Source organism: Panicum virgatum, chromosome 2N, assembly GCF_016808335.1.
Source record: "Panicum virgatum strain AP13 chromosome 2N, P.virgatum_v5, whole genome shotgun sequence".
In the NCBI taxonomy this organism is placed as follows: domain Eukaryota; kingdom Viridiplantae; phylum Streptophyta; class Magnoliopsida; order Poales; family Poaceae; genus Panicum; species Panicum virgatum.
Window position 1 is genome coordinate 65,243,502 of NC_053146.1, and position 22,038 is coordinate 65,265,539.

Here is a 22,038-nt window from a genome sequence, read left to right on the forward strand (position 1 = left end):
GTGACCGTATAGTATTTTTCAACGGAATTTGTTTTTCAATTCTGTGATCAACGTTGCCTCAGCGGGAGCTAAATCTGTTAAAATTGCTGACCTCGACCATGGTTATTTCCATCGGCCATGGTTAGCGCCAAGCTAGCTGATGCTCCCAACCACCACCAACCCTAGTTGTGAGTTTTTTTAGGGGAGTTGTGAGGTGGAAGCAAGTCAGACTCATTTTCTTCCGAACTCGGAGCTCCAAAACCAAAAGCTGGCCCAACCTAAACCTACAGGCCCATTTAGCAATGTAAAACCTCCTCTCAAAATAAATAAAATGGCAATGTAAAGCCTACAAGGTAAAAACAAAGGGTGAGCTATAAAAAAAAACAAAGGGTGAAAATCGGGAAAGAGATTGTCTCATGGGCCGTGGGGCCCACCAACACGGACACGTTCTGGCGTCTCCAATCCACCACTCTAGTCGCATTCCCACAGCTCGCGTCCGCCTCTCTCTCTCTCTCTCTCTCCTCTTTTAAACCCTCCGCTCGAAGACACCACCCGGAAATACGTCGGAACAAAACGGCTGCAAATCTTCTCCGGCAGCGGTACGAATCCGGGAATCCGCCGCTCGAATGGACCCAGGATACAACCCCAGGACGGTGGAGGAGGTGTTCCGGGACTTCAAGGGCCGCCGCGCCGGGATAATCCGCGCGCTCACCACCGGTAGGCGACCGATTCGAGACTAGATCGAACTCCTCGTCTGGCTAACGATGGGATCTCATGGATTAAGTTTCAGCTTTCCTGCTATCTGTGGGGGGTTTTCGGTTGGTTCCGTGACTTGTTTAGCTTGTTGTTGCTGCAGATGTGGAGGATTTCTTCCAGCAATGCGACCCGGGTGAGTGAATTCTTGCCTGTAATTGTGGCGTAGTGTAATTTTGGATTGCTCCCCCCTGCTCCGTTTTTTTTTGTGCATATACTGCATTTTTCAAGCAGGGCTGCGTGTTCTATCATAATTCTGGTCAATATTTTTTCGTTTTTCATCTAGGCATATGCCTATTTTCTATAAACTACTGTGAGTGTTACCTGATGCCCCCTCAGAATTTCGAAATATTGGACCTTAATTGTAGGATTAAATAACAAGTGTACCACTGGTCCTGAGGAGAGGTTGGAGTTGTGGAAACCAGCAGCATGACCGCTTGACCAGTAATGTATGGTTCAGATTTATCCAACGTCCACTGATTGCTCAGATTGGATGGCTTCTACTTCTAATATCTTAAGCTCTTCAGATTAACATCATTAATGCTGAATCTTCCACCTTTATGTATGTGGTAGTGTCGTGTATGCTCATATGGATGCCTTCAAGTTGTGTGGGCAGAAAGGTGTTGCTGCTGGGCTGAAAGGCGCCACATATGTAGGGGTCACCTGTTTTGAGTTTGGGTTGTTGGTTTCAACATCAGTGGGTCCTGCTTGGTAGGTGCAGTGTGATTCTTCTGGCCTGACAATAATTCATATAGTTCCTTTGACTATGAAGGGTTGGCTACATGCCTGCAATAATAGAAGCTCTATCACCGTAATCTTCAAAAAAAAAAGAAGCTCTACCACCATCTTTGCTGCTTGGTAAATGAAACTGAATGCTGCTGGCAGTTGAGCTCAAAACTGAATGCTGCTGGCAATTGAGCTCTGACCCCATGGTGGTTACTGAACTTGACTAAACCTTGGGTACAGTTTACTGTCGCACAGCGAAAAATGCCATAGAGCGGAGAGCAGTGGTGCTGGTATCTGCTAGATGATGGTTGGTTTGCTCACAAGATAACTTGGTGACGGAGAATAGCTTAATTCCACCTAAATTCAAAATATTGTGTTGCTGCGTGGGGCCTCTTACCAGTCTCTCTTTTCCTCTTCTTTGATGATGTTATTGCCCTCTGCACAGTATATTGCACACCACTGCTTCATATTGATGCTTGCAAGCCTTACAAATGGCCTGACACTTTATTCGGCACTGGCACAGTATTGAATATGAGGAGATGAGGGAGAGCGTTGTTATGATGGTCCTTAAACGTTCTCAATTCTCAAATCATCAGTTCTCAAGCTGTCTTCATGTGGATTAGATCTTTGCTTGGTGAATTGAACGGTGAACCAAAATGTGTTCCCCTAATGGTTAATGTCCATGTTTAGGCTAGTGGAAGGACTTTTTGGTTAGTAATCAGAATACTGTGAACATATCTCTTTATCCCCTATAAATTATTGCAATTAAATAATATCCAGTTGGTAAGCTTGGATGGTGGTTATTTGAAACAAAAAAAATGGTTGGATGTCCTGTATATTTCAGATAATTGAAATAAGAAATAATGACAAAATCACCATTGGGCATGCGAGTGTTTAAATGCAAGGAATGTCCCGAATTACTAACAAAAGGCGAAGTCACCATTTCTATTCCTCCCTAGTGGACTGTGGAATGAATTTTTAGCAAACTGGGCATTGCCAATATGCTATCCTTTTCTTTCTATGCGATAACCTTGTTTATGTACTAGTTTGATGTATTAATTTTTCTTGTAGTCAATATTATAATGTGATCTAAGATTTTAGTTTGCTCATTGCTTTTGTAGCTTGTTCTCTGTTGAAGCCTTAGTTAAATTAATGTTTTTATATAGCCTACTCTGTCAGAGAGATGATGATCTTGGTTTGATGTTATTGGAATATACTTGGAAGCACTGTTTGCCTACAGGGCTGTTTAGACCATTTACGCGGCATGTAAATGCTACTCAATGAATAGCTGTGTAGGCTGATTAGCCGTGTAAAACTGTTTCGACCGTTTAAAAGGCCGTTTAAACGGCCGTGTATACCGACTTTTTGCTAAACGATGGATGACCGACCGTTCACCGTTTAACGTTTAGGCTAACATTGCTTGGAAGGTTACCTGTGAGTTTGCCCTTATTTGAATGTACATGTAAAGTGATCATATTTACGTAACCGAGTTAATTCATTCCAAGTTCTGAGCATTTTCATCCTTTTTTTTAATGTTGTCTACTGATCATGTTATTGATAATTGCAGCAGATATGTTTGTCCATCCTGGCATGACCATGTTTTTAACTCTGCAGAAAAGGAAAACCTGTGCCTGTATGGGTTTCCCAATGAGAATTGGGAAGTAAATTTGCCTGCAGAAGAGGTGCCACCTGAGCTCCCAGAGCCAGCATTGGGCATCAACTTTGCACGAGATGGAATGCAAGAAAAAGATTGGTTATCCATGGTTGCTGTGCACAGTGATGCTTGGTTGCTTTCTGTTGCATTTTACTTTGGTGCTCGATTCGGTTTCGATAGAAATGACAGGTTACTTTCCATTCAATCTTTCTGGAATCTGTAGTGCAGTATCCCTTTTTGCTACTTCAGTTTCTATTTAGTATATGAAGTTTTCATTTCATAGCTTTCCTTCAGATGTGTACTGCTTAATCTGCAAATTGCTGGACCCAATTTTTTGGCAGGTGGTAGATCTGGAAAACGTAGTTTAAACGATAAATGCTACTTAAGCGTGGCGAACAATAGTGACCTTGAGTGTACGTCATTTGCCGCGAATTATTTGGCTCACTAAATAATGACATGGTGAAATTGCATGGAACAGAGTTTCTGTGAAATTGAGCAGATGATACACACTCAAGCTGAAGTATTTTATATTGTTTTGCAATGTTAGGTATGTTTGCTAGGACAGGGTTATCAAGAGGAGACAGCTGATCTGCCCCTAGGATTATTTAAAAATTGTTTTAGTTAGTAAACTTGCTGTAGCATTGTGATGGTAATATTCTTGGAGGGGAGCTATTGTGGTACTAAGGAAATGCTGAACATGATTTTTCGATTAATGTTAACAAGCATATCTTTACCAAAACAATTATGTTTGGCAATTTTCTTGGTTCCTACCACTATTTGGCGTAATATGCTTCACTAACACCTACCTGTTTCTGTCATCCAGGAAGCGCCTGTTTGGTATGATTAATGAACTTCCCACAACTTTTGAAGTTGTTAGTGGGAAGAGTAATATCAAGGCACCACCGAGCAATAATAACCATAGCAATAGCAAATCCAAGTCCAACAACAAAACGGTACCACTCATTCTCTAGAATAGATATGCCCTTTATTCTGTTTTTGAGTTCGACTAATCTTGAAGCTCTTTCTATATATTTTTTCTGAAACTCGTTCTGTATTTACCCCATAGTCACAAAGTTCCTGGGTTGACCGGGTCGAGGAACGGGGTCGAGGGTCGTCACTTTATAAAATTGTGGTACGAAGGGGGTATACCTCTATGAAACGATAAATTATTATGTGGAACGCGACTCTAATTCATCCGGGTCGATATCTTCGGGTCGATGCGTCTTTAAAAAGACAAAAACTATATATATATGTGCTACTAATGAAGAAACTAATCTACACAAGCATATAAGAAACATACACGTACTCAGCTTATTATCTAACAAAAACCACATCAATCCGCTATCAATTACCTTCTTATCCCAATTAAATCTACTAGCAATGGGGCTACGACCCCTCTCAAACCGGGACGCGATCCAACCTTGAATGAGACACTGACCCTCTTTGACCCCGACCCTCGAATCGGAACGGCATTCCCGGGTCGTGGGACGAGGCATCGACCCCGAATTCTGTGACTATGATTTACCCATTACCGCAACAATGTGGCATTTTTATTATGTCTGTTGCAATTCATTTATTCACGATTTCTTGTATCTATTTGATCCATTTGTTAACTGTTTGCACTGTATAACCTTTAGTTCCTCTATAAAATATGTTTCAATTTGTGGACATGGCATTGTTTATAACACATGGTTTGTACAGCTATGAGTGCATCTTTTTTAATAGTGACATTGTTGGTGTTACTTGCACTCTTATGCTCAAATTAGCTGTCAGATTTCTATGCTTTAGTGCTTTACCCAAATCTTGCTGCTATTTTTCTGATTTCTACGCTTTTCCCAAATCTAGCTGCAATTTTTTTCATGTTAGCAATCAAAATTCATCTCGCTGACAGCATAGATTTGAGGGATTTAACCATCCAGAACTCACAACATCCTGCCTAAACTTGTTTGACCCTCTTCCTCTGAAAAATGCAGAAATCATCGGAGCCTAAGGTGAAGCAGCCAAAGCCGGCGGCGGCACCCCAGGTGAAGGCAGAAGACCCTGCCCCTGCAGAGGAAGGCCCAGCTGCTGAGGATGAAGGTGGCGGCGGTGGTGTCAGTGAGGGTGAGCATGGGGAGACACTCTGCGGCGCATGCGGGGAAAGCTACGGCCCTGATGAGTTCTGGATCTGCTGCGACATCTGCGAGAAGTGGTTCCATGGCAAGTGCGTCAAGATCACGGCAGCCAAGGCCGAGCACATCAAGCACTACAAGTGCCCGGCCTGCACGGGCGGCGGCGGCGGCGGCAGCAAGCGAGCCCGCCCGTCCTAAGGGGAAGTTGCAATTGCAATGTTGTAAACTTGTTTAATTTGTGCGGTTGTGTATTTGTGGCTGGCTGCTGGCCTGCTGTAACTATAGCATTCATTCGTGTTGAACTAGATTTAGAGAGGATTTCATTTCGCATTTGCTCTGAACATAGCATAATGGTTACTGTTCCCCATGATCTGTGCAGAGGCCTGCAGCTTTACTTGGCCAGTTTGACATTAATGATCTGGTTATGTTTATTCTGATTTAATGGCCCAGTTAGGCATCTCAGTGGAGCAAAGACGTACAAAATCTCAAAATTATGGCAATTGTTCCATCGGGATGCTTTTACTGAACCAAAATTATGGCAAACCAATTGTTCCATCGGCATGCTTTTACTGAACCAAAATTACAGCAAGCCAAGATATTTGTTTACCAAAATCATGGCTGTCAAATGCAAACCAAGAGGATTAGGGAAATTTATGTAAGTTAGAATGCCTTCCAAAGATTAAGCAGTTTCTTTGGCGCCTAACACATAATAATGCCTCTTCGGATGAACAATAAAAGAAGAGAAAGACACGGACACTCCCTGCCCAGTGTTTGTAATCTCTTGGACAGCTTGTGATTTTTTTGAACCCATGCTGGCAATGAATAAAGCGAGCAGTTTTTAAGTAAAAAAAATCATGGCTGTCAAAAAGTTGACAATTTTAGGTATTCAGTAGGTTTTGACGTTGTGTGAAAACATTGGCAATCAATAATTCTCCTTTTGTAAGGTTTAAGAACTTAGTAACTTACCATTGTTTTAATCACAAATATTAAAATGCTAACCTTTAGACAATTGGTAGCCAAATTTTATTAGCATGCCCTAATTTCGGCTAAGGATGACGCACAGCGAAATAAGCGTATGGGCACAGAGAATCAAACATAATGCGTACTCCCAACATTGTAAATAGATACCATAAGCATACTATACATAGATCTCAGAAAATTTTCTGTTCAGCCTCCTGCTTGAACATCGGTTAGCAACTGCTAAACACACCGGAGATAACATCACATCGCAAATCATCCAAGCGTCTCACTCCACAACACCAGCGCATGGTCTCTGACAGAGAAGGAATCTGGTCCCCTGCTAGTCAAATTCGCTCACTGATAAAAACCAGAGAAGTTCATCCACCATTCCAAAACACTAATGAAAACCACAACATTTTTTTTCCAAATATTATCTAGATATAATTAAGAAAGCAAGACTTGTTTTTCGAAGGACGGAAAAAGGACAATCATTTAAACAACAAATGGGATATATACGAAGGGCAGCTCAATGCATTCAGTGGTAGAAACATTAAATGCAGAAGAGAAGTCATCCTCCATGGATCAATATTGCAGGACCGCTCGGAAACAATGCACAAAAATCAGCATGCTGCCGATACAAAAATCCTGCACTAACCAGATGCACAACCACAAAAAACAATGATACCAACTACTATGCGCTAAGTTACATTCAGCCAATAGAGCCATATACACAGATGCAAGCTCAAAACTCCTGAATTGAACAAAAGCTTCAAGTCAGAAGGGCAAACTATGAGAAAAATGATTGTTGAGGAAACCACAAGACATTGGCCTAACTCAACTGCCCATTTTTCTCAGATGGCAAGTAACACAATTACGATTTGTATGCCTATTTAGACAAGTCCTGCACTTAGCATTCAAACTACAAATATTTCGTAACAGAACAAAACCACATGCAACAGATGATGTAATGCAGTATAGCAGTAGAAAAACATGTAAATGCTGCAATGCTAGCAATAGCAAGATCCAGAAATTGTTCTCAGAGAATACAGATCAGGTCACATGAGAGGAAAATGATTGTTGGAGAAAACAGAATATAAGCTTAACCCAACTGCCCACTTTCCTTCAATCAATATAGCAGGAAACACTTTCGGCAATAAATGCATAGAAGAAAGCATAAAGCCGATACACACTATCCTGCAGAGCAACATGCCATTTGGAACTGAAGAAAACATGTGTGCAGATGAAAAGAAAAGTCATTCTACATCCAATCAAAAGCTATGGAAAGCTATACCAAAAAAATGGAGACAATGAAACACATAAATATGACACTAGTTACATGAGAGGAAAATGATTGTTGGAGAAAGCAGATAAGCTTAACCCAACTGCCCACTTTCCTCAAATTGTTATAGCAGGAAACACTTTCGGCAAAAGACGCATTAAAGTAGCGTAAAGCTGATACACACTATCCTGCAAGCATACTTGACTAAAAATCAAAACCATGAATATTTCTAAAGAAATGCATCATGTCAACCACAATCCTACATACAAAGAATTAGAGAATTGCAATATTGCAACTAACATAGGCTTACTCACAATGACCTAAAAACATGTGACAAGCTGCCTAGAATAAATGCCAAGTGAACCACAATAAACTATTATCAAGCTCCAATACCACAGTGAGAAAAGAAGCAAAAAGATTATATTGATTGCTCACTGTTTGCAACTTCAAAAAGTAAAGCTCTTTTTACTTGCGACAACGTTAATAATGAACATTACATGAACGCAAAACTGGGTCAAACCATATCTAAACTTTTTTACTTAAGCAACTGGGATTTCTGGTGCAAGGGGCCTCAAGAGCTCATCCTCTTCCTTTGGAGGGTGAATTGTAACAAGATCAGGTAAAGGCATGGTTGGCCCTTGCTTGCCCTTTGGATCCCAGTCGAGCATAATCTTTACCTTGATACCGAGCACACCCTGAAAGCAAGTCAACCAAAAATTACTGCCCGAACAAAACTAATGGTTATATATAACCAATAGCATCAAATAAGAAACAAACCTGTCTCAGGAGAACATGCCTCACAGCAGAGTCAATATATAGGTTGACAGGATGACCAGAAGAGATCATGTATCCATCCTTGAACTTCATGGATTTAGCACGTTGGGCCCTGAGCTTCCCACTAACAATAACCTGCAGAACCCCAAAAGGCAGATCAATCTTCATATCAAGAATCAACTCTGATAGAAACTGCACTGATTTTGCTTGGCAGAATGGCAGGACACATACCTCACAGCCTTTGGCACCACTCTCCATGACAAAACGTAGAACACCATAGCATGCCCTGGCAAAAGAAGAAACTATTTTAGTCAGATAAAAAAGCTAGATACCAAAGGGTGACCAAAGAAGCTCAATGAGAACAATCTAGAAGACTTCAGCAATTATGAAGCCTCAGTATATCATAAAAAGAAATCAAGCAATATAAAGGTTAATGCATTGTTCATAAAAAGTATAAAGGCCACCAGAAGCAACAGTGACAAGCAATGTGGCCAACCAGATATCTGAAGCTTATAATATCAAAGCTTCTCTTGAGAAGAGAGATTCTAGTTGGCACATGTGATATAGTCATCTTCCGACACAAAGTTGGTACAGAGCAACCTATTTGCTTTATAGACGACATTACACAGAACAGAACTAAAATCACCAATATCCTCAAATGCATTAGCACACAAGTAATCACAAGTAATACACATATCCCTCAAACGCTCAAGCAATGGAACAATGATGAATCCTTCCACTGCCTATAAAAAGCATGGAAGGAGATGGTAAATTTCGTCACCTTCGAACACAGGTCTGGCATAGCAATAAGCCGAGCCTGCTGTGTGAGTGACTGGAACAGCAGAGCATCACTGAAATGCCTATATAATTATCATAACACAGCATTGTACCAAGAATATAGTACAACCTTCTGACGGCGAGTCCACCGAGGAGCTTGTAGCGGAGCGACTCAGCCTGGGCAATGGCGCAGAGGCCGCGGTTGTTCACCTTCTCGGCGTAGAGCTCGACGCCGCCCTCCGGGAAGTTGAAGCGCTTCTGAACCACAGAAGTAAGTTCCCTGATCCTCCTGCCCTTCTCGCCTAAAAGCCACCGAAACACCAGATTCAACAACCAACCCACTGGAATTTCACAGCTGTAATCGGAATGGTGTTGCAGAATCGCACATACCGAGGACGTTCTGGGTGCGGGTGGCGCGAATTATGATCTCAGTGCGCATGGGGGTGACGCGGACCTCGACGCCGGAGTAGCCGTCTTCTGCGAGCTCGCGGGTGAGCATCTCGTTAAGCTCCGCGAAGAACACGCCATCCGCCACGAACTGCGCACGAGAAAGTGAGCACGCCAGACATCAGACATCAAATCCATGGGCTATGCAAGCCGAACACGGGATCTAAATGAGGTGAGGGACGGAGGGTTCAGGGCCTACCTTACGTTTCTTGCTGATCGCGTGAGTGGTCGCCATTGGCAGATGGGATGGAGCGGCCGGTAGTGCGGCGCGGCGGCGGCTGGAGAGGAGGATAAAAACCCTAGATTCGGATGTGAAATGTGCTGGGAAGGAGAAGAATATATAGGGGGTAACATGATCGGACGGCTAGGGTTTGTTTGAGGGTTTTGCACATTAGCCCCTGGATTCCTACAAATTTTGCTTGACAGGGTTTAAAAGTTAGACAGAGGTAATTTCTTTGCTAATCTCTTGGAGACAAGTATCCTCTATTTGAACAAGGCCTAAAGGATTAATATTTAGTATTGATTAAATTTTCTAGAAATTTCGCAATGGAGATGGAGTCGTGGTTGAAATATCATTTCTAGAAATTTCGCAATGGAGATGGAGTCGTGGTTGAAATATCACTCTGTTCGCAATGGAGATGGGAATTTCTAAAAAAAAGGGCACACGCTGGATTTTCACAATGGAGATGGAGTCGTGGTTGAAATATCACTATGTTTGTTTAGTTGTGGTTGATGCTGATTTATTATGAGAAAAAAATACTGCCAGCCGGTGATGATTTGGTACGAGAGAAAATCACTAGTGTTGGTTGGCTGACAAACCAAGCGAATAGAGTGGTGGCTTTTCTTGCTACGAGTATTGTACAAGATATATTATTTTTTTGAACGAATATAAGATATATTATTATGGTAAAAGGAGAAGAAATAAATCTTTGATGAAGGAGCAGAAGATAACATCAGCAACCCTAAGAGTCGTGGACATAGCACTAACATCATCTTAGAAGAGAAGCGTATAAAAAAACAGCTCCACTCCACCAACTAAACAAAAATATTGTATTGTTATACATGCTTGGCTGAAAATATGGAATTGTTAAAAACATGGAGTTGCCAAACACTAAGATCATGCTATGCAACATGTCCTTGATTTTAAGGCACAGCAAAAAAATTTATCTCGAGTCTGTGAGAAATCACATTATCACACTAAGTATTGGGGCCTGGGGGTATATGTGCACATTACTCGCTCAACACTAAGGCACTGAAGGGCGTCTCATTTCCCGCAAACTTAACTGATAGCTCCCTGCCCAGAACAGGAATATCACACGCTCTCTACCATGATAGCACAAATCCCAGCAGAATAACAACCAGCAGGCTGTGCAACTGGAAAGTCGAAACACAGGCTCAACTATACAAAAGTGCTTAACACTTGCACATGAATAAGGGTTAGGAACTCAAGATACAATGGTGCCCAACGGCATACATCAGTTTTAAATTAACACTACCAACTTATTAACTACCAAAGCAGGCTGACAGTTCACTGAGCTTTGGCAACCGGTTCGAGGGCTTCGATCATGACAACACTGTTCCCCCTGATAACCTGCAGAAGATGTTACCTTTCAGTAATATACCATACCATTTGAAGAATTTGACACAATTATTTTTATATCATACCATTTGAAGAATTTGACAGAGCACTTGATAGAGCCAAAAAGAAAGTAACTCACCACCATTCCGATGTCATTCTTGTCGTTTCCATTGACCTCCACTGTGTTGTCCACGACCAGATTCATGAACTGATCAAATCCACGCAGCGTGCCAACGACTACACGGTTTGCATTCAGCTTGACTGGCCAAAATTGAGGATAGCTGGTCAGTGAATAGCTCAAGAGGAGGCCGAGCAAGGAAAATACTATATCAGCAGGGCAACATGGTAATCGAGGATACCATGCACAAAACAGATAAGCCGCAATGCGACAAAACCAGATAAAATTTCACTCAGTCAGTTAAGATTTTAAATAAAAGGGGGAACCAAGCACCTCTTAATGACAAGTAAAAAGCACAGCAAGACTTCAGCTATTGTCCTTTTCAGGTACCTTAGTGCAAACATGCAAAGCATGAGAAAATAATACTGCAGCTTTGTCAGACACCACACCCATTATTATAAGATGACAATACTATTAGTAGTCATGATTCAGCAGTCAGTACTTTTCTCGACACACAACTACCTTAAGTTGTCACTTGTCACACCACAAAATCAAACATGATTCCAACTAGTGCAATAGTAAGACCACAAAGATCAATTAGCTCATGCTCAGATCAAATCTATACCTATTTCTAAAGCACGTAATGTTTCCACCTAAATTTTTGATTTGGCCTGCTTGTGTCATTGACAGGTGGGTCTTAGTCCATCCTGTATGCAAGTCGGACTAGCTCTCCGTCCACGACTCGATCACGTAGATCCCTACAAATTAACGCACGGGCAACTATACGTATCCAATACTTATACCAACTAGCATATTTGCCTATTAAGTTCCAAGAGGCCAAAAGTACCTCGTTACTCTCTCAATTATAATATTTTTCCTTGGGGGGGGGGGGAGCTGTTTTGCCTCCTCAAAGATTTACTGAATTGCAAGGTATAGCCATCCAATCAAGCTGCTCTATCAGAGTAACTATGACAATAAAAGCTTCACTTGGAACTAAATCCATAGCTTTTCAACTAACTTCATCATTTAGAGCGGCCTGTCATTACTGATAAAAGAAAAAAAACGAGGTAAACGGAAATAGCATAGAGCCTACTTATACAGAGCAAAAAAACAATGGCAGAATAAAAAACAGGCCATGAAACGACAACAAGCTACAAAGATCACACGAGACCACGCATGATACAAAGGACACATATCTTATACATAATCTGGCAGATGTTATACCTAGTCTATGAAGCAGAACAAAACAGTAAATGCCCTATCAGAGTAACTATGACAAAGAAGCATCATCTGGACAATAAATCCATAGCTTCGCTAATGATATCATCATGTAGGGCACTCACAGAAAAACAAAACAAATTTTTTCCAAAGCCGAAGAATTGAACATACAGTTATGTTCAACTAATACCTGCACATTCAATAGTTGTATTACAATATCAAAACAGCTAAAGGTACTCAAGTTACCTATCACAGGTAAGTCTAGCAGACCTTGATTGCACTAACACAGAAACTCGAGCCATTAGAATAATACAACATTCTATGATACTCTGAATGCACCCATACAATCAAATATACTACCAGTTAGGAAAGACGTGGCAGCAACCATCCCTACTATGCTCACAACCTAGATTATCACCCAAACTTCAGAAGTTCAGCTTTCTAAACACGCGGCTAAGACCATGTAAAATTACTAGGTCCGCATAACTAATAAGGCTAAAAGCTTAAGGATCTGCAAGTAATTACTTTGGAGCTTCTTGTCCATGTACCTGAAATTCACCGAAACAAAAAAACGCGGATTAGAATCCCATCAAAACACAGGAACATCGACAGAACAAATCGAGCTCGAGATGAAAGGAACAGCGAGATCATTACTTCTTCAGATCCGGAGGTTGCCCCGACCGGCTCATGGCGACTCCCTAACGAAGGATCTACTACAAGCTTCTGCGTCCAACCACCAAACCCTAAGCCTTGCTTGCTGAGACAAAGAAAGGGGTATATGTAGCCGCCGCCGCCGCCGCGTCGAGAACCCAGAACCCTAATAATCCCGCGTCGAGACACTGGCATGCGGGGCCCCTTGGATAAAGGTTAGCAATGAAATAGTACTAAAGAACGAGGGTGTACGTATAAAACTCTCATCATAACGGCCCGGCCTGGCCCGGCCCAGCTCACGCGTGCGAACAACGAGCTCCCCTCCCCTCTCTCTCCTTTGAGCTCGGAAAGTCTGGAACTCTATCGCGTACGGTAGTCCACAGGGCGAGGAGAGATGCGAGCAGGCGCCCCCGCCGGCGATGCGGGCCCCAGCTCCCGCAGCGGCGCGGGGAGCGGAGCGCCCGCGCGGCCACGGAGGTTTCCTGGGGCGGCGCAGCCGGAGATCATGCGGGCGGCGGAGAAGGACGATAGCTACGCGGCCCACGTCACCGAGGCCTGCCGCGACGCGTTTCGACACCTCTTCGGTACTCGACGACTCTCCAGTTCTCCTAAACACAGCTTTGTCTTGTGCAATTGATAGTGATTTGAGGTGTTTTGGCCTGTGATGATGATGATTATATAGGTACCAGGGTTGCTGTTGCTTACCAGAATGAGGTGAAGAGCTCGCTGGCTATGTTCTTCTATTTAATCAGTGGCAATTGGCTCTGTTACTGGGACCTCTGCTCTATAGGAATCACCCAGATTATTTTTATTCTTTTAAATACACTTTGGGCATTGTTTGCAATGAGGATCGTGATTGTGAATTTTTAATATATCATTTCTATGGGATGAATGTTCCAGAGTATATGGGCTGTGAAGCCTATCAGTATTGTGTGCTGGGTTATACGGTTATACCAGTCAGCTCTTGGGTTGGCTATTGGTTACTGTTACAATGCTTCATACCTTGGTCTGGTTGTCAATTGCTGTCAAGCTTGTTGAAGACCTAGTTAATTAGCTTGCTTGGAGGAAAAAAAAAGACTTAGTCAGATGGCGTGCTTTCAATTTGGGTAACCATTTATGTAGTGGAGCACCTAGAAACTTTGAGCATATAAATTTCCGGAATGCTTAAAGTTTTATTCTGAAGAGAGGTGTTTTAGCTGGTACAGCTAATCCACATTGCATTGGACTTCTATTCATGATTAATACTTCAGATTGGTTATTTGTCATCTCAGTAGAGTTGGGTGGTCGTGTCATTTCATAAAACTGCTGCAACTGCAGGCCCTTTCTGTTTATTCAAGTGAAATCTTTTTATTCCATAGAGCTGCATTATGATGTATGAATTCGAGTGTTAATTTTTCTGCCCAAGTATTTACTATATTGTTCAGTGGAGAGTACATTGTTCTCTGTAAGTAATAAATGTAGCTTACACTGATTTTGATCTTTCACAGATAAAATTGCTTGGTCAGTCCCTTTATTACTTGCTAACAACTGGTTCAGGCCAGCAAACACTCGGAGAAGAATATTGTGATATATCTCAGGTCATAGTACCTTTTCTTCTTTGGCAATATTTTATTTTCTGTCAGAAAGGGTGAAGCTCTTCTTCCCCTTCTTTTCTGCTGTGCAGCTATGTTTGATTTGACAGTATAATTTACGGTTGCTGCTTCTCTTTAGCCTTATATTTTTAAGCCCTATCGTGCTTCTTCATATTACCTCCAATACTACTATGCTGATGTTTTATTTATGCTGTACAAAATGATTAAATTTATTTGTTCTGTCATAGAAATTCGACGCCCAGAAAAGAATTATTCGCAATAATGCCATGCTACTATGCTGATGTTATCTAGGCTGTACTGTTCAGGTTGCAACCTTGCATGGACTTCCACCTACACCTGCTAGGCGGATCCTTTTCATTTTGTATCAAACTACTGTGCCCTATCTTGCTGAACGAATCAGGTTTGAAACTAATCATCTTTCAGTCCTTCGGTCATTATTCTCTTGCACCAAAATCTGATTGCCTTTTCTTTTTTCTATGTCCGAAATGATTTAACAGCTCCAGAATTGTTGCACGTAGTATTGCCCTCAATGAATCTCAGTTTGGCGATCCTCCTGAAAATGATAATTCTAGTAGTGGTATTGCGCAGTCCACCACACATAGTGATGCTTCGTCAACCTTGAGTGTTTCTGCTTTGTCAAGGTCAAGAGGCCGAGTTCATGCCTTGTGGCAATGGGTTCTTCAGAAATGGCCTTCAGTAAGAAAATTTTCAAGTTGTTATGTTCAATCTGTATTTTATCACACTCATTGAGAAATGTTCAACATAATGTTTTCTTTCCTAATACATCTATGATTTCTACTATCTCTTCTTAGATGCTGCCATTTGCTCAAGATTTTATGCAGTTGGCTATCCGAACAAACCTAATGTTCTTCTATTTTGAAGGTAAGCCATGTGCAATATAGTGATATACTGTAAAATCCTCTTTTCGTTTATACATATTATTCAGGACCAGTAGATTGTGGATTTCTGATGGTTGGGTAAAAACTGAAGAGTTCTCTTTTTTTGCGTCCTGCTTGCTGATCACCTTAAACTCAGGAAATACGAAATAATTGTGAGCTAGTAGGCAAATGCAAATGCCTGGACTGGCCTTCTATGATCTGTTTAGTCATAAGCTATCTAATATAGTAATCGTAAAAAAATGTGCAATGCACTGTCAGGATGTTCTGCATATCTGAACATTTCACAATCATTCTAGAAAAGGTTTTGCATTCAAATTTATTCATTTAATGCACCTATGGTGGGCTGCCACATTACCATAAGTCTTAACTAGTATGGTGACACTGCTTCATTAATACCTGATCATATCATCGTGTTTGAGGGAAAAAAAAGAGAACAGATCATATCATTTTATTTATCACCTTATAGATATCTCTATTATCTTTGTGACATTTTATTTAATTTTTTATGCTCCCTTTGGTGTAGGACTGTATTACCATTTGCCAAAGCGAGCAGCTGGTATTCGTTATGTATTCATTGGCAAGCCAATGAATCAGAGGCCTAGGTAATTTTTGTTTACCTCTTTGCGTATCTAATTTGCTAATACAGTACAGACTTGCATAACAAATTAGATGGCTATCAATTCCATGCAGTTGCATGTCAACAAATGAATCTTGAGATCTCAATTAGTTTTTATCGTATTCAGATAAATTGTTTCCCTTTTGACAGATTAAAATTCTCCAGCAAATAAAAGTTAGCTCGCAACATTTTGTAGGTATCAGATCTTGGGTATTTTTCTGTTGATTCAGTTGTGTATTCTTGGTGCTGAAAGACTCCGGAGAAGTAATATATCATCAATAGCTAGTTCCATTAACCAAATATCATCTGGAAGCTATGCATCGTCTACAGGTGCAGTCTCTTGTGTTCAATGTGTCTTATCTTCTTGTTCCTGACGACTCCTTTGCCATCAACAAGCTCTCTCAGTTCATGCATTCCCTTCTATGCTAAATCAATTTCACTTCTTACTTACAATGACATAAATATTTAAGTGCTTGTTTCTTTTTTTTTCTTTGTTAATGGTGAACCAGGTCGAGGCATCCCTGTTTTAGATGAAGATGGGCATATCATTAATGACATCCGTGGTGGTAAAGCTGCAGATGCGGCTTCTCATTCAGAGGTATTTCCTTTGGCAGATAAATGTTGAATATCTTGACTCTTTTCTGTAGTCAAGACCTTAGGAAATTGTGTGATACTTCATTGATTAAACCAGATATTTACAGAAGCTAACAGATTTATAATACCATGTCGTTCTTTATTGGATAGATATGGCAGAACAATTTATTCAGAAAACGAGCAGTTGAATGCACACATTTTACATTTAAAATTATTATGGAAAATTGAATTACATGTGCTTTCAACCACTATTCTTCAATTATACTTGCATGGGTTCCATATGCAAGGATAGCTTATATTGTACTGTATGTCTAATGTTCAGGCTTCCAGTGGCAAGAGTAAATGCACCCTGTGTCTCAGTACCAGGCAAAACCCTACTGCCACAACCTGTGGACATGTCTTCTGCTGGTAAAAAACTTGTATTTGTGATGCCAAGTGATGTTGTTTCCTGCACCCTCTTGAATGGTTTGATAGCTCGTCACATTCCATGCAGGAATTGCATAATGGAGTGGAGCAATGAGAAACCTGAGTGCCCACTATGCAGAACTCCAATTACCCATTCGAGTTTGATCTGTATATATCATTCAGATTTCTAGTAAATCATTTCTCATGGTAGCAAGGCCATACTATTCTTTGCTGGCATCAAAATGATGATTCTAGACCATAGTTCGGCCAGAAATCTGCATGCTGAACTAGCCTAATATATACTAAAAGAGGAAGAATAGCTCGAGACCATTTCAAGAGGTCGAGGATTAGACAAAGTTGCATGTATGGTACTAATGTTGTAGAGTTGAAATTGCGAAGGGCACTAGGAACCACGCAGAAGAAATTATTTACTTGTAGCACAGATGGATGTCTTGTACTCTTGTATTCCTATGTGAAGTTTGTAGGGTAGAACAATGACGAGCTCGAATCATAGAGCTATTAACAATGTGGTATCTCCATTTTCTTTACACCTATCGACATTTTTGTTTATGACCGATATTTTCTGCTCCCGTGTTTCAGACTCTTTTTGATCTGTGGTGAGTTTCGTCTGTTTTCATGCCTGCTCCGGTTGCACCAACAGGGCAGGCCTATGTTGGTCTAATTGATTTGCTTTGCTTATTCCAAATCAGCAGATTGCATACGCTATAAACGGTGCCGGTTTGTGCAGTTGCCTGGCATTCTGCACACGGTTGTTGGCCCATTGACCAGCCGGCGGCACCTACTCTGAACTAGCGAACTGCCTGCCTGTGTGGTGTGTCAATGCACTTCAAGTACGGCGCATCGGTGTGCCAATTTCTTCTGCAGGAAACTTCTGAAAAAAGATGGAACTGTGACGATTATGTAGAAAATCGTCACCGCTATGAGTCCAGATCCAATCACTGTGCAGAACTGAAGACGTGCCCCTGCTGTGAGAAAACTTAAAAAATTCTGATAAAATCAACGCTGTCCACTCCTCCATGATCAGATCTAACGGGCCGTGTGAAAATTTATGATGCTCGTGCACCTCTGAATTCGCGGTAAATTTTCTTTCTCAACGCCATGGATGATGCAGGCCATTGCTCCTCCGCAGTCCGCACCGCACAAAACCAGCTGCCGGCGGCCGCCGCCGCGTGCCAAGGGAGCTCACCATTATAAAACCAACTTGCCTCTCGGTTTCGTCAGGTCACTGTCTCACAACTAAACCAACGGCGCATTAACCCTCCCCTTACCCCACTAAACCCAACCATGATTTGCCTCAAAGCCTTCTCATCCCCTCTCCAACTCCCGACCCTCCGCCGCCTCGCCCCCTCCTCCTCCTCCCTCCGCGTCGCCGCCGCCATGTCCTCCTCCTCCTCCGCGGTCGCCGCCCCGGTCGAGCACATCGTGCTCTTCAAGGCCCGCCCGGAGGCGGTCGCCTCGGGCGCCGCCGCGGCGATGGTCTCCTCGCTGCAGGCGCTCGCCACGCAGGTCCCGGGCCTGGCCTACATCCACGCGGGCCCGGTCCTCCGCCTCCGCTCCCCGGCGGCGGAGGCGCTGGGCCCCACGCACCTCCTCCACTCCCGCTACGCCACCAAGCAGGACCTGGCGACCTACGCGGCGCACCCCGCGCACGTGGCCGCCGTGCAGGGCCACGTGCTCCCCAACGCACTCGACATCACCGCCATCGACTGGGTCAACTCCGCGGAGCTCCCGTCCCCCGTGAATCCCGGCAGCGCCGTGCGGCTCACGCTCGCCAAGGTGAAGGAGGGGGTGGAGGTCGCGCAGCTCGTGGAGAAGGTGGCCGCGGCGACCAAGGCCGCCGGGGAGGCCAAGGGCGCCAAGGTGAGCTTCGGGGACAACTTCTCGGTGCGGGCCAAGGGGTTCCAGTTCGGAATGGTGGCAGTGTTCGACAGCGTGGAGGAGCTCGACGCGGTGGAAGGGGACGGCAAGGTCGAGGAGGCCAAGGCCGCGGTCAGGCCGCTGCTCGACGAGGTCCTGGTCCTGGACTTCGTTGCAGAGCCTGCTGCCGGCGAGGCTCCAACGCCGGCGAGCCTCTGAGAGATTTCAGGTGCGGGTCAGTTTCGAGTGTGTTGTCAATTTGGAAATAAAAGAATGGTTGTCATGTTGTGAAATTGGGAGTGGCAGTGCGATGAATAAGAATTGCTTCCCTTGATTGAGGATCAAAGTAGTGATTCATATTCTATCGTGCTCATGTTTACAGCTACTCCTACTGCCTAATGCAGCAAATTAAGAAATCAGTGCTATGCAGTGTACATTCATTCCTCTTTATTGTGAAGTACTTATTAGTACAGGTAGTATCTACCACGTCATGCCATTTGAGTGTCTACATATGCTTGTATTAAAGGTAAATCGCCATTTCAAATCCTTGAAGCCCTTATAGTAATGCCTGCAAATCCTCTTGTGCTATAGGAACAATAGGTAATTGAGTGATCATATCAATTTCACTTGATTCTTTGGGATAGATCCAGTGTATTATGCAAGGTAAACTGAGTGAGTCAATGATATCGCTGAAAAACCATAACCATACAAGTGATTTCTAATACCGGCCCGTTTAGTTTCCAAATTTTTTCTTACGCTGCAGTAACTTCGAACGTTTGACCACTAATTAGGAGTGTTAAATGTGGATAACTAATAAAACTCATTCCATAACTCCAGGTGAAATCGCGAGACGAATCTAATGAACCTGGTTATGCAATAATTAGACAATGTCGTACTGCAGTAAACAACCTCTAATGATGAATTAATTAGACTTAATAGATTCATCTCGCGATTTCCCGTCCATCCGTATAATTAGTTTTATAATTAGTCTATATTTATCCATGTTATTAAAACGACGTTTTCACGACGTTTTCACGACGTTCTCTTGTGAAATCGACGTTTAAACGTTAAAACGTCCGTTTAAATGTTAAAACGTCCATCGTTTCGTTAAAATCTACCATCTATTCGTTTCGCCGTTTTATCGTTTTAATAAGCTTGATATTTATTACTCCTAATTAGTGTTGTAAAAGTGCCCAAAAATTTTCAGTAACTAAACAGACTTTACAAGTACACTGCCCGTTCGAGTAGAAATAATGTTCTACCTTCTTCTTTTTTTGAAATATAAAATAATGTTCTATCTTTTACCATGTCATTTCATTTGAATGTATACTGACTACTGTATATGTTTCCATGGAAAGTAAATTGCCATTTGAAAACCTAGAAGCTTTGTTACAATTGCACTTAGCAGTCTTCTATGCAGACAATACGAAGTGTCTAATTCTTTGCGGGGAAGAAACCTGTTATGTTGTGGACATAATGAAATACAATTATTAAATTTATCTACTAGAAATTAAAGAAACTACGTGACCAAATTATTTTTTAAAGAAGAATGGATGTAGTTATTCAAGGATGATGATAATGTTTATCCTTGCTAAAGGTATAAGACTTTTTTGTTTTAGTAGTCACATATCTGCAGTGCACACATAGAAAGTGGGTATTGATCGCCCTAGTGTGTATAAGCATAGCAAAAAAAGTAACCTATAATTACATTGTAATCGAAGCACTATGAAGAAATGTCCGCTACTACTTCTGTGATAGGACGAAGATTACTTTGCATCCACAACATAGTAGTGTATCATTCTGCTCTGTTTCTGTCATTCTGTGGTAGAGTCTAACCGTTTTGCTGTTAGATAAAAAGGATACGGGAAAGCTATACTCTACTCGAGTATTACCTTTGCCTCTCACACTTGAATTTCGTTTCTTCTCCTTCTATCATCAATCCAAGATTTTCTCCTCCTCTTGCCTTCTCCATCTCTGATGAGCTCTCCGGTGAAATTCAGCGTTTGGGGTTGGGGGCTTAGGGTTTCCGGCGAGCTTCTCCATTCTGACTTTAGAGGAAAGCTGGGGTGGTAGACTGGCCTGGTGGAGGTGGCGGGTGCCGGGGCCAGTGGCGGGCCCAGGGCCCGGCGACCCTGGGCACCGGCCCGGGCTCCGCTGCAACAATTGCAACATACTAACCATCAAATCTATAGTTCGTCAGTTCAGTTGGAGATAGGAAGAAACATTGCCGTGTGATTTGTCCAGGCTCCATTCGAACCCTGGGTCCGCCACTGGCCGGGGCGGTGAGGCCGGCGGTGGAGGACAACTGGTGGGCGGGGTTGGGGTGGGGGCGAGCACGACGGTGAACGGCTGTGGGGCGGCAGGGTGGGATGGTGGCTGCCGCAAGCGGGCTAGGGTGTCGCCTGAGCTCCGCGGCGTGGGTGGCAGCGCGTAGGGTGGGGGCGCAAGAGGAGTTCGATGTGGTCTGGCTGGAGGTTGAACAAGATCCATCCACCGTTGGATTGGAATCTGATGGAAAATAAACTTCGAGTGTGAGGAGGGAAAAAATACTCGAGTGCGCTATAGCTGCACACATGGGAGTGGGACCTGGTACTCATCACTTATCCAGGAGGGAGGTTTTTCGCGCTTTCGCAAAATATTAGTTGAAGGGCAAAGCACAAATGTCGGCATAGGAAGATGAGCAGCCAGGTTTGTTTCAGAGGCGGTTGTGGTTGTCCATCTCTGAAAAAAAAAATTCAACCACCTCAGAAAATTTTTTTGTAGTAGTGCGGGTGAGTCTTCCTTTTTTTCGTTTCTTTTCTTTTTCCTGCTTATAGTCATTAGTCTTGTATTTTCTGCTATATCAATAGAAACTCGCACTATCTTGTGCAGTTTGTTCAAAAAAAAAGTTGACTATTGATCATCGTGGCAATAATGCATGTCCTGCGATTCCATGATCGGTGTATGTTTGCGTACGTTCTGCTGGTGCTTTCTCCTTCTACATCTAATTTTCTTCGTCCTCCATGCATGTACTTGTGTGTTGTATATG

At 42.6% G+C, this 22,038-nt stretch overlaps 5 protein-coding genes and 3 non-coding genes across 8 annotated transcripts; 3 read left to right on the forward strand and 5 right to left on the reverse strand.

Moving 5' to 3' along the window:
* The first annotated feature begins 460 nt into the window (after positions 1–460).
* Positions 461–5,665, forward strand: LOC120658599 (PHD finger protein ALFIN-LIKE 9-like). The gene is made up of 5 exons (XM_039936871.1): positions 461–696; positions 836–868; positions 3,073–3,301; positions 3,936–4,065; positions 5,086–5,665. Exons 1-5 carry the CDS (start codon positions 606–608, stop codon positions 5,419–5,421), a joined length of 819 nt encoding a protein of 272 aa, XP_039792805.1. The 5' UTR covers positions 461–605; the 3' UTR covers positions 5,422–5,665.
* A 1,303-nt stretch (positions 5,666–6,968) lies between these two features.
* On the reverse strand, positions 6,969–7,091 carry LOC120663200. The gene has a single exon (XR_005670419.1). It is a non-coding gene; the product is annotated as a small nucleolar RNA snoR135 (small nucleolar RNA).
* Positions 7,092–7,240: 149 nt separating this feature from the next.
* On the reverse strand, positions 7,241–7,384 carry LOC120663197. The gene has a single exon (XR_005670416.1). It is a non-coding gene; the product is annotated as a small nucleolar RNA snoR135 (small nucleolar RNA).
* Positions 7,385–7,517: 133 nt separating this feature from the next.
* Positions 7,518–7,657, reverse strand: LOC120663198. The gene has a single exon (XR_005670417.1). It is a non-coding gene; the product is annotated as a small nucleolar RNA snoR135 (small nucleolar RNA).
* Positions 7,658–7,860: 203 nt separating this feature from the next.
* On the reverse strand, positions 7,861–9,808 carry LOC120658610 (40S ribosomal protein S3-2-like). The gene is made up of 6 exons (XM_039936881.1): positions 9,660–9,808; positions 9,404–9,551; positions 9,144–9,315; positions 8,468–8,522; positions 8,240–8,371; positions 7,861–8,157 (listed from the first exon to the last, which is right to left on the reverse strand). Exons 1-6 carry the CDS (start codon positions 9,693–9,695, stop codon positions 8,002–8,004), a joined length of 699 nt encoding a protein of 232 aa, XP_039792815.1. The 5' UTR covers positions 9,696–9,808; the 3' UTR covers positions 7,861–8,001.
* A 905-nt stretch (positions 9,809–10,713) lies between these two features.
* Positions 10,714–13,216, reverse strand: LOC120658644 (probable small nuclear ribonucleoprotein G). The gene is made up of 4 exons (XM_039936915.1): positions 13,030–13,216; positions 12,901–12,923; positions 11,179–11,300; positions 10,714–11,051 (listed from the first exon to the last, which is right to left on the reverse strand). Exons 1-4 carry the CDS (start codon positions 13,062–13,064, stop codon positions 10,989–10,991), a joined length of 243 nt encoding a protein of 80 aa, XP_039792849.1. The 5' UTR covers positions 13,065–13,216; the 3' UTR covers positions 10,714–10,988.
* Positions 13,217–13,322: 106 nt separating this feature from the next.
* LOC120658564 (peroxisome biogenesis factor 10-like) lies at positions 13,323–17,745 on the forward strand. Its single transcript, XM_039936829.1, has 11 exons — positions 13,323–13,610; positions 13,709–13,740; positions 14,514–14,603; positions 14,924–15,018; positions 15,116–15,314; positions 15,431–15,500; positions 16,041–16,119; positions 16,330–16,463; positions 16,643–16,731; positions 17,050–17,135; positions 17,221–17,745. Exons 1-11 carry the CDS (start codon positions 13,421–13,423, stop codon positions 17,321–17,323), a joined length of 1,167 nt encoding a protein of 388 aa, XP_039792763.1. The 5' UTR covers positions 13,323–13,420; the 3' UTR covers positions 17,324–17,745.
* A 628-nt stretch (positions 17,746–18,373) lies between these two features.
* Positions 18,374–19,460, forward strand: LOC120658602 (stress-response A/B barrel domain-containing protein UP3-like). The gene has a single exon (XM_039936874.1). It carries the CDS (start codon positions 18,438–18,440, stop codon positions 19,227–19,229), a length of 792 nt encoding a protein of 263 aa, XP_039792808.1. The 5' UTR covers positions 18,374–18,437; the 3' UTR covers positions 19,230–19,460.
* The last annotated feature ends 2,578 nt before the right edge of the window (positions 19,461–22,038 follow it).

Bases quoted from the DNA above. Each gene is read 5' to 3' on its own strand.
- LOC120658644 (XM_039936915.1), bottom strand. From the start codon at position 13,064: ATGAGCCGGTCGGGGCAACCTCCGGATCTGAAGAA. The intron at 11,301-12,900 runs GTAATTACTTGC...AATTTTGGCCAG, and splicing joins CATGGACAAGAAGCTCCAAA to TCAAGCTGAATGCAAACCGT. The intron at 11,052-11,178 runs GTGAGTTACTTT...CATCTTCTGCAG, and splicing joins AGAATGACATCGGAATGGTG to GTTATCAGGGGGAACAGTGT.
- LOC120658610 (XM_039936881.1), bottom strand. From the start codon at position 9,695: ATGGCGACCACTCACGCGATCAGCAAGAAACGTAAG. The intron at 8,523-9,143 runs GTTGTACTATAT...TTCTTTTGCCAG, and splicing joins GGTGGACTCGCCGTCAGAAG to GGCATGCTATGGTGTTCTAC. The intron at 8,158-8,239 runs GTTTGTTTCTTA...ACTTGCTTTCAG, and splicing joins GGCATGTTCTCCTGAGACAG to GGTGTGCTCGGTATCAAGGT.
- LOC120658602 (XM_039936874.1), top strand. From the start codon at position 18,438: ATGATTTGCCTCAAAGCCTTCTCATCCCCTCTCCAACTCCCGACCCTC.
- LOC120658599 (XM_039936871.1), top strand. From the start codon at position 606: ATGGACCCAGGATACAACCCCAGGACGGTGGAGGAGGTGTTCCGGGAC. The intron at 697-835 runs GTAGGCGACCGA...TTGTTGCTGCAG, and splicing joins AATCCGCGCGCTCACCACCG to ATGTGGAGGATTTCTTCCAG. The intron at 4,066-5,085 runs GTACCACTCATT...TGAAAAATGCAG, and splicing joins CCAAGTCCAACAACAAAACG to AAATCATCGGAGCCTAAGGT.
- LOC120658564 (XM_039936829.1), top strand. From the start codon at position 13,421: ATGCGAGCAGGCGCCCCCGCCGGCGATGCGGGCCCCAGCTCCCGCAGC. The intron at 15,019-15,115 runs GTTTGAAACTAA...ATGATTTAACAG, and splicing joins TATCTTGCTGAACGAATCAG to CTCCAGAATTGTTGCACGTA. The intron at 15,501-16,040 runs GTAAGCCATGTG...CCTTTGGTGTAG, and splicing joins AATGTTCTTCTATTTTGAAG to GACTGTATTACCATTTGCCA.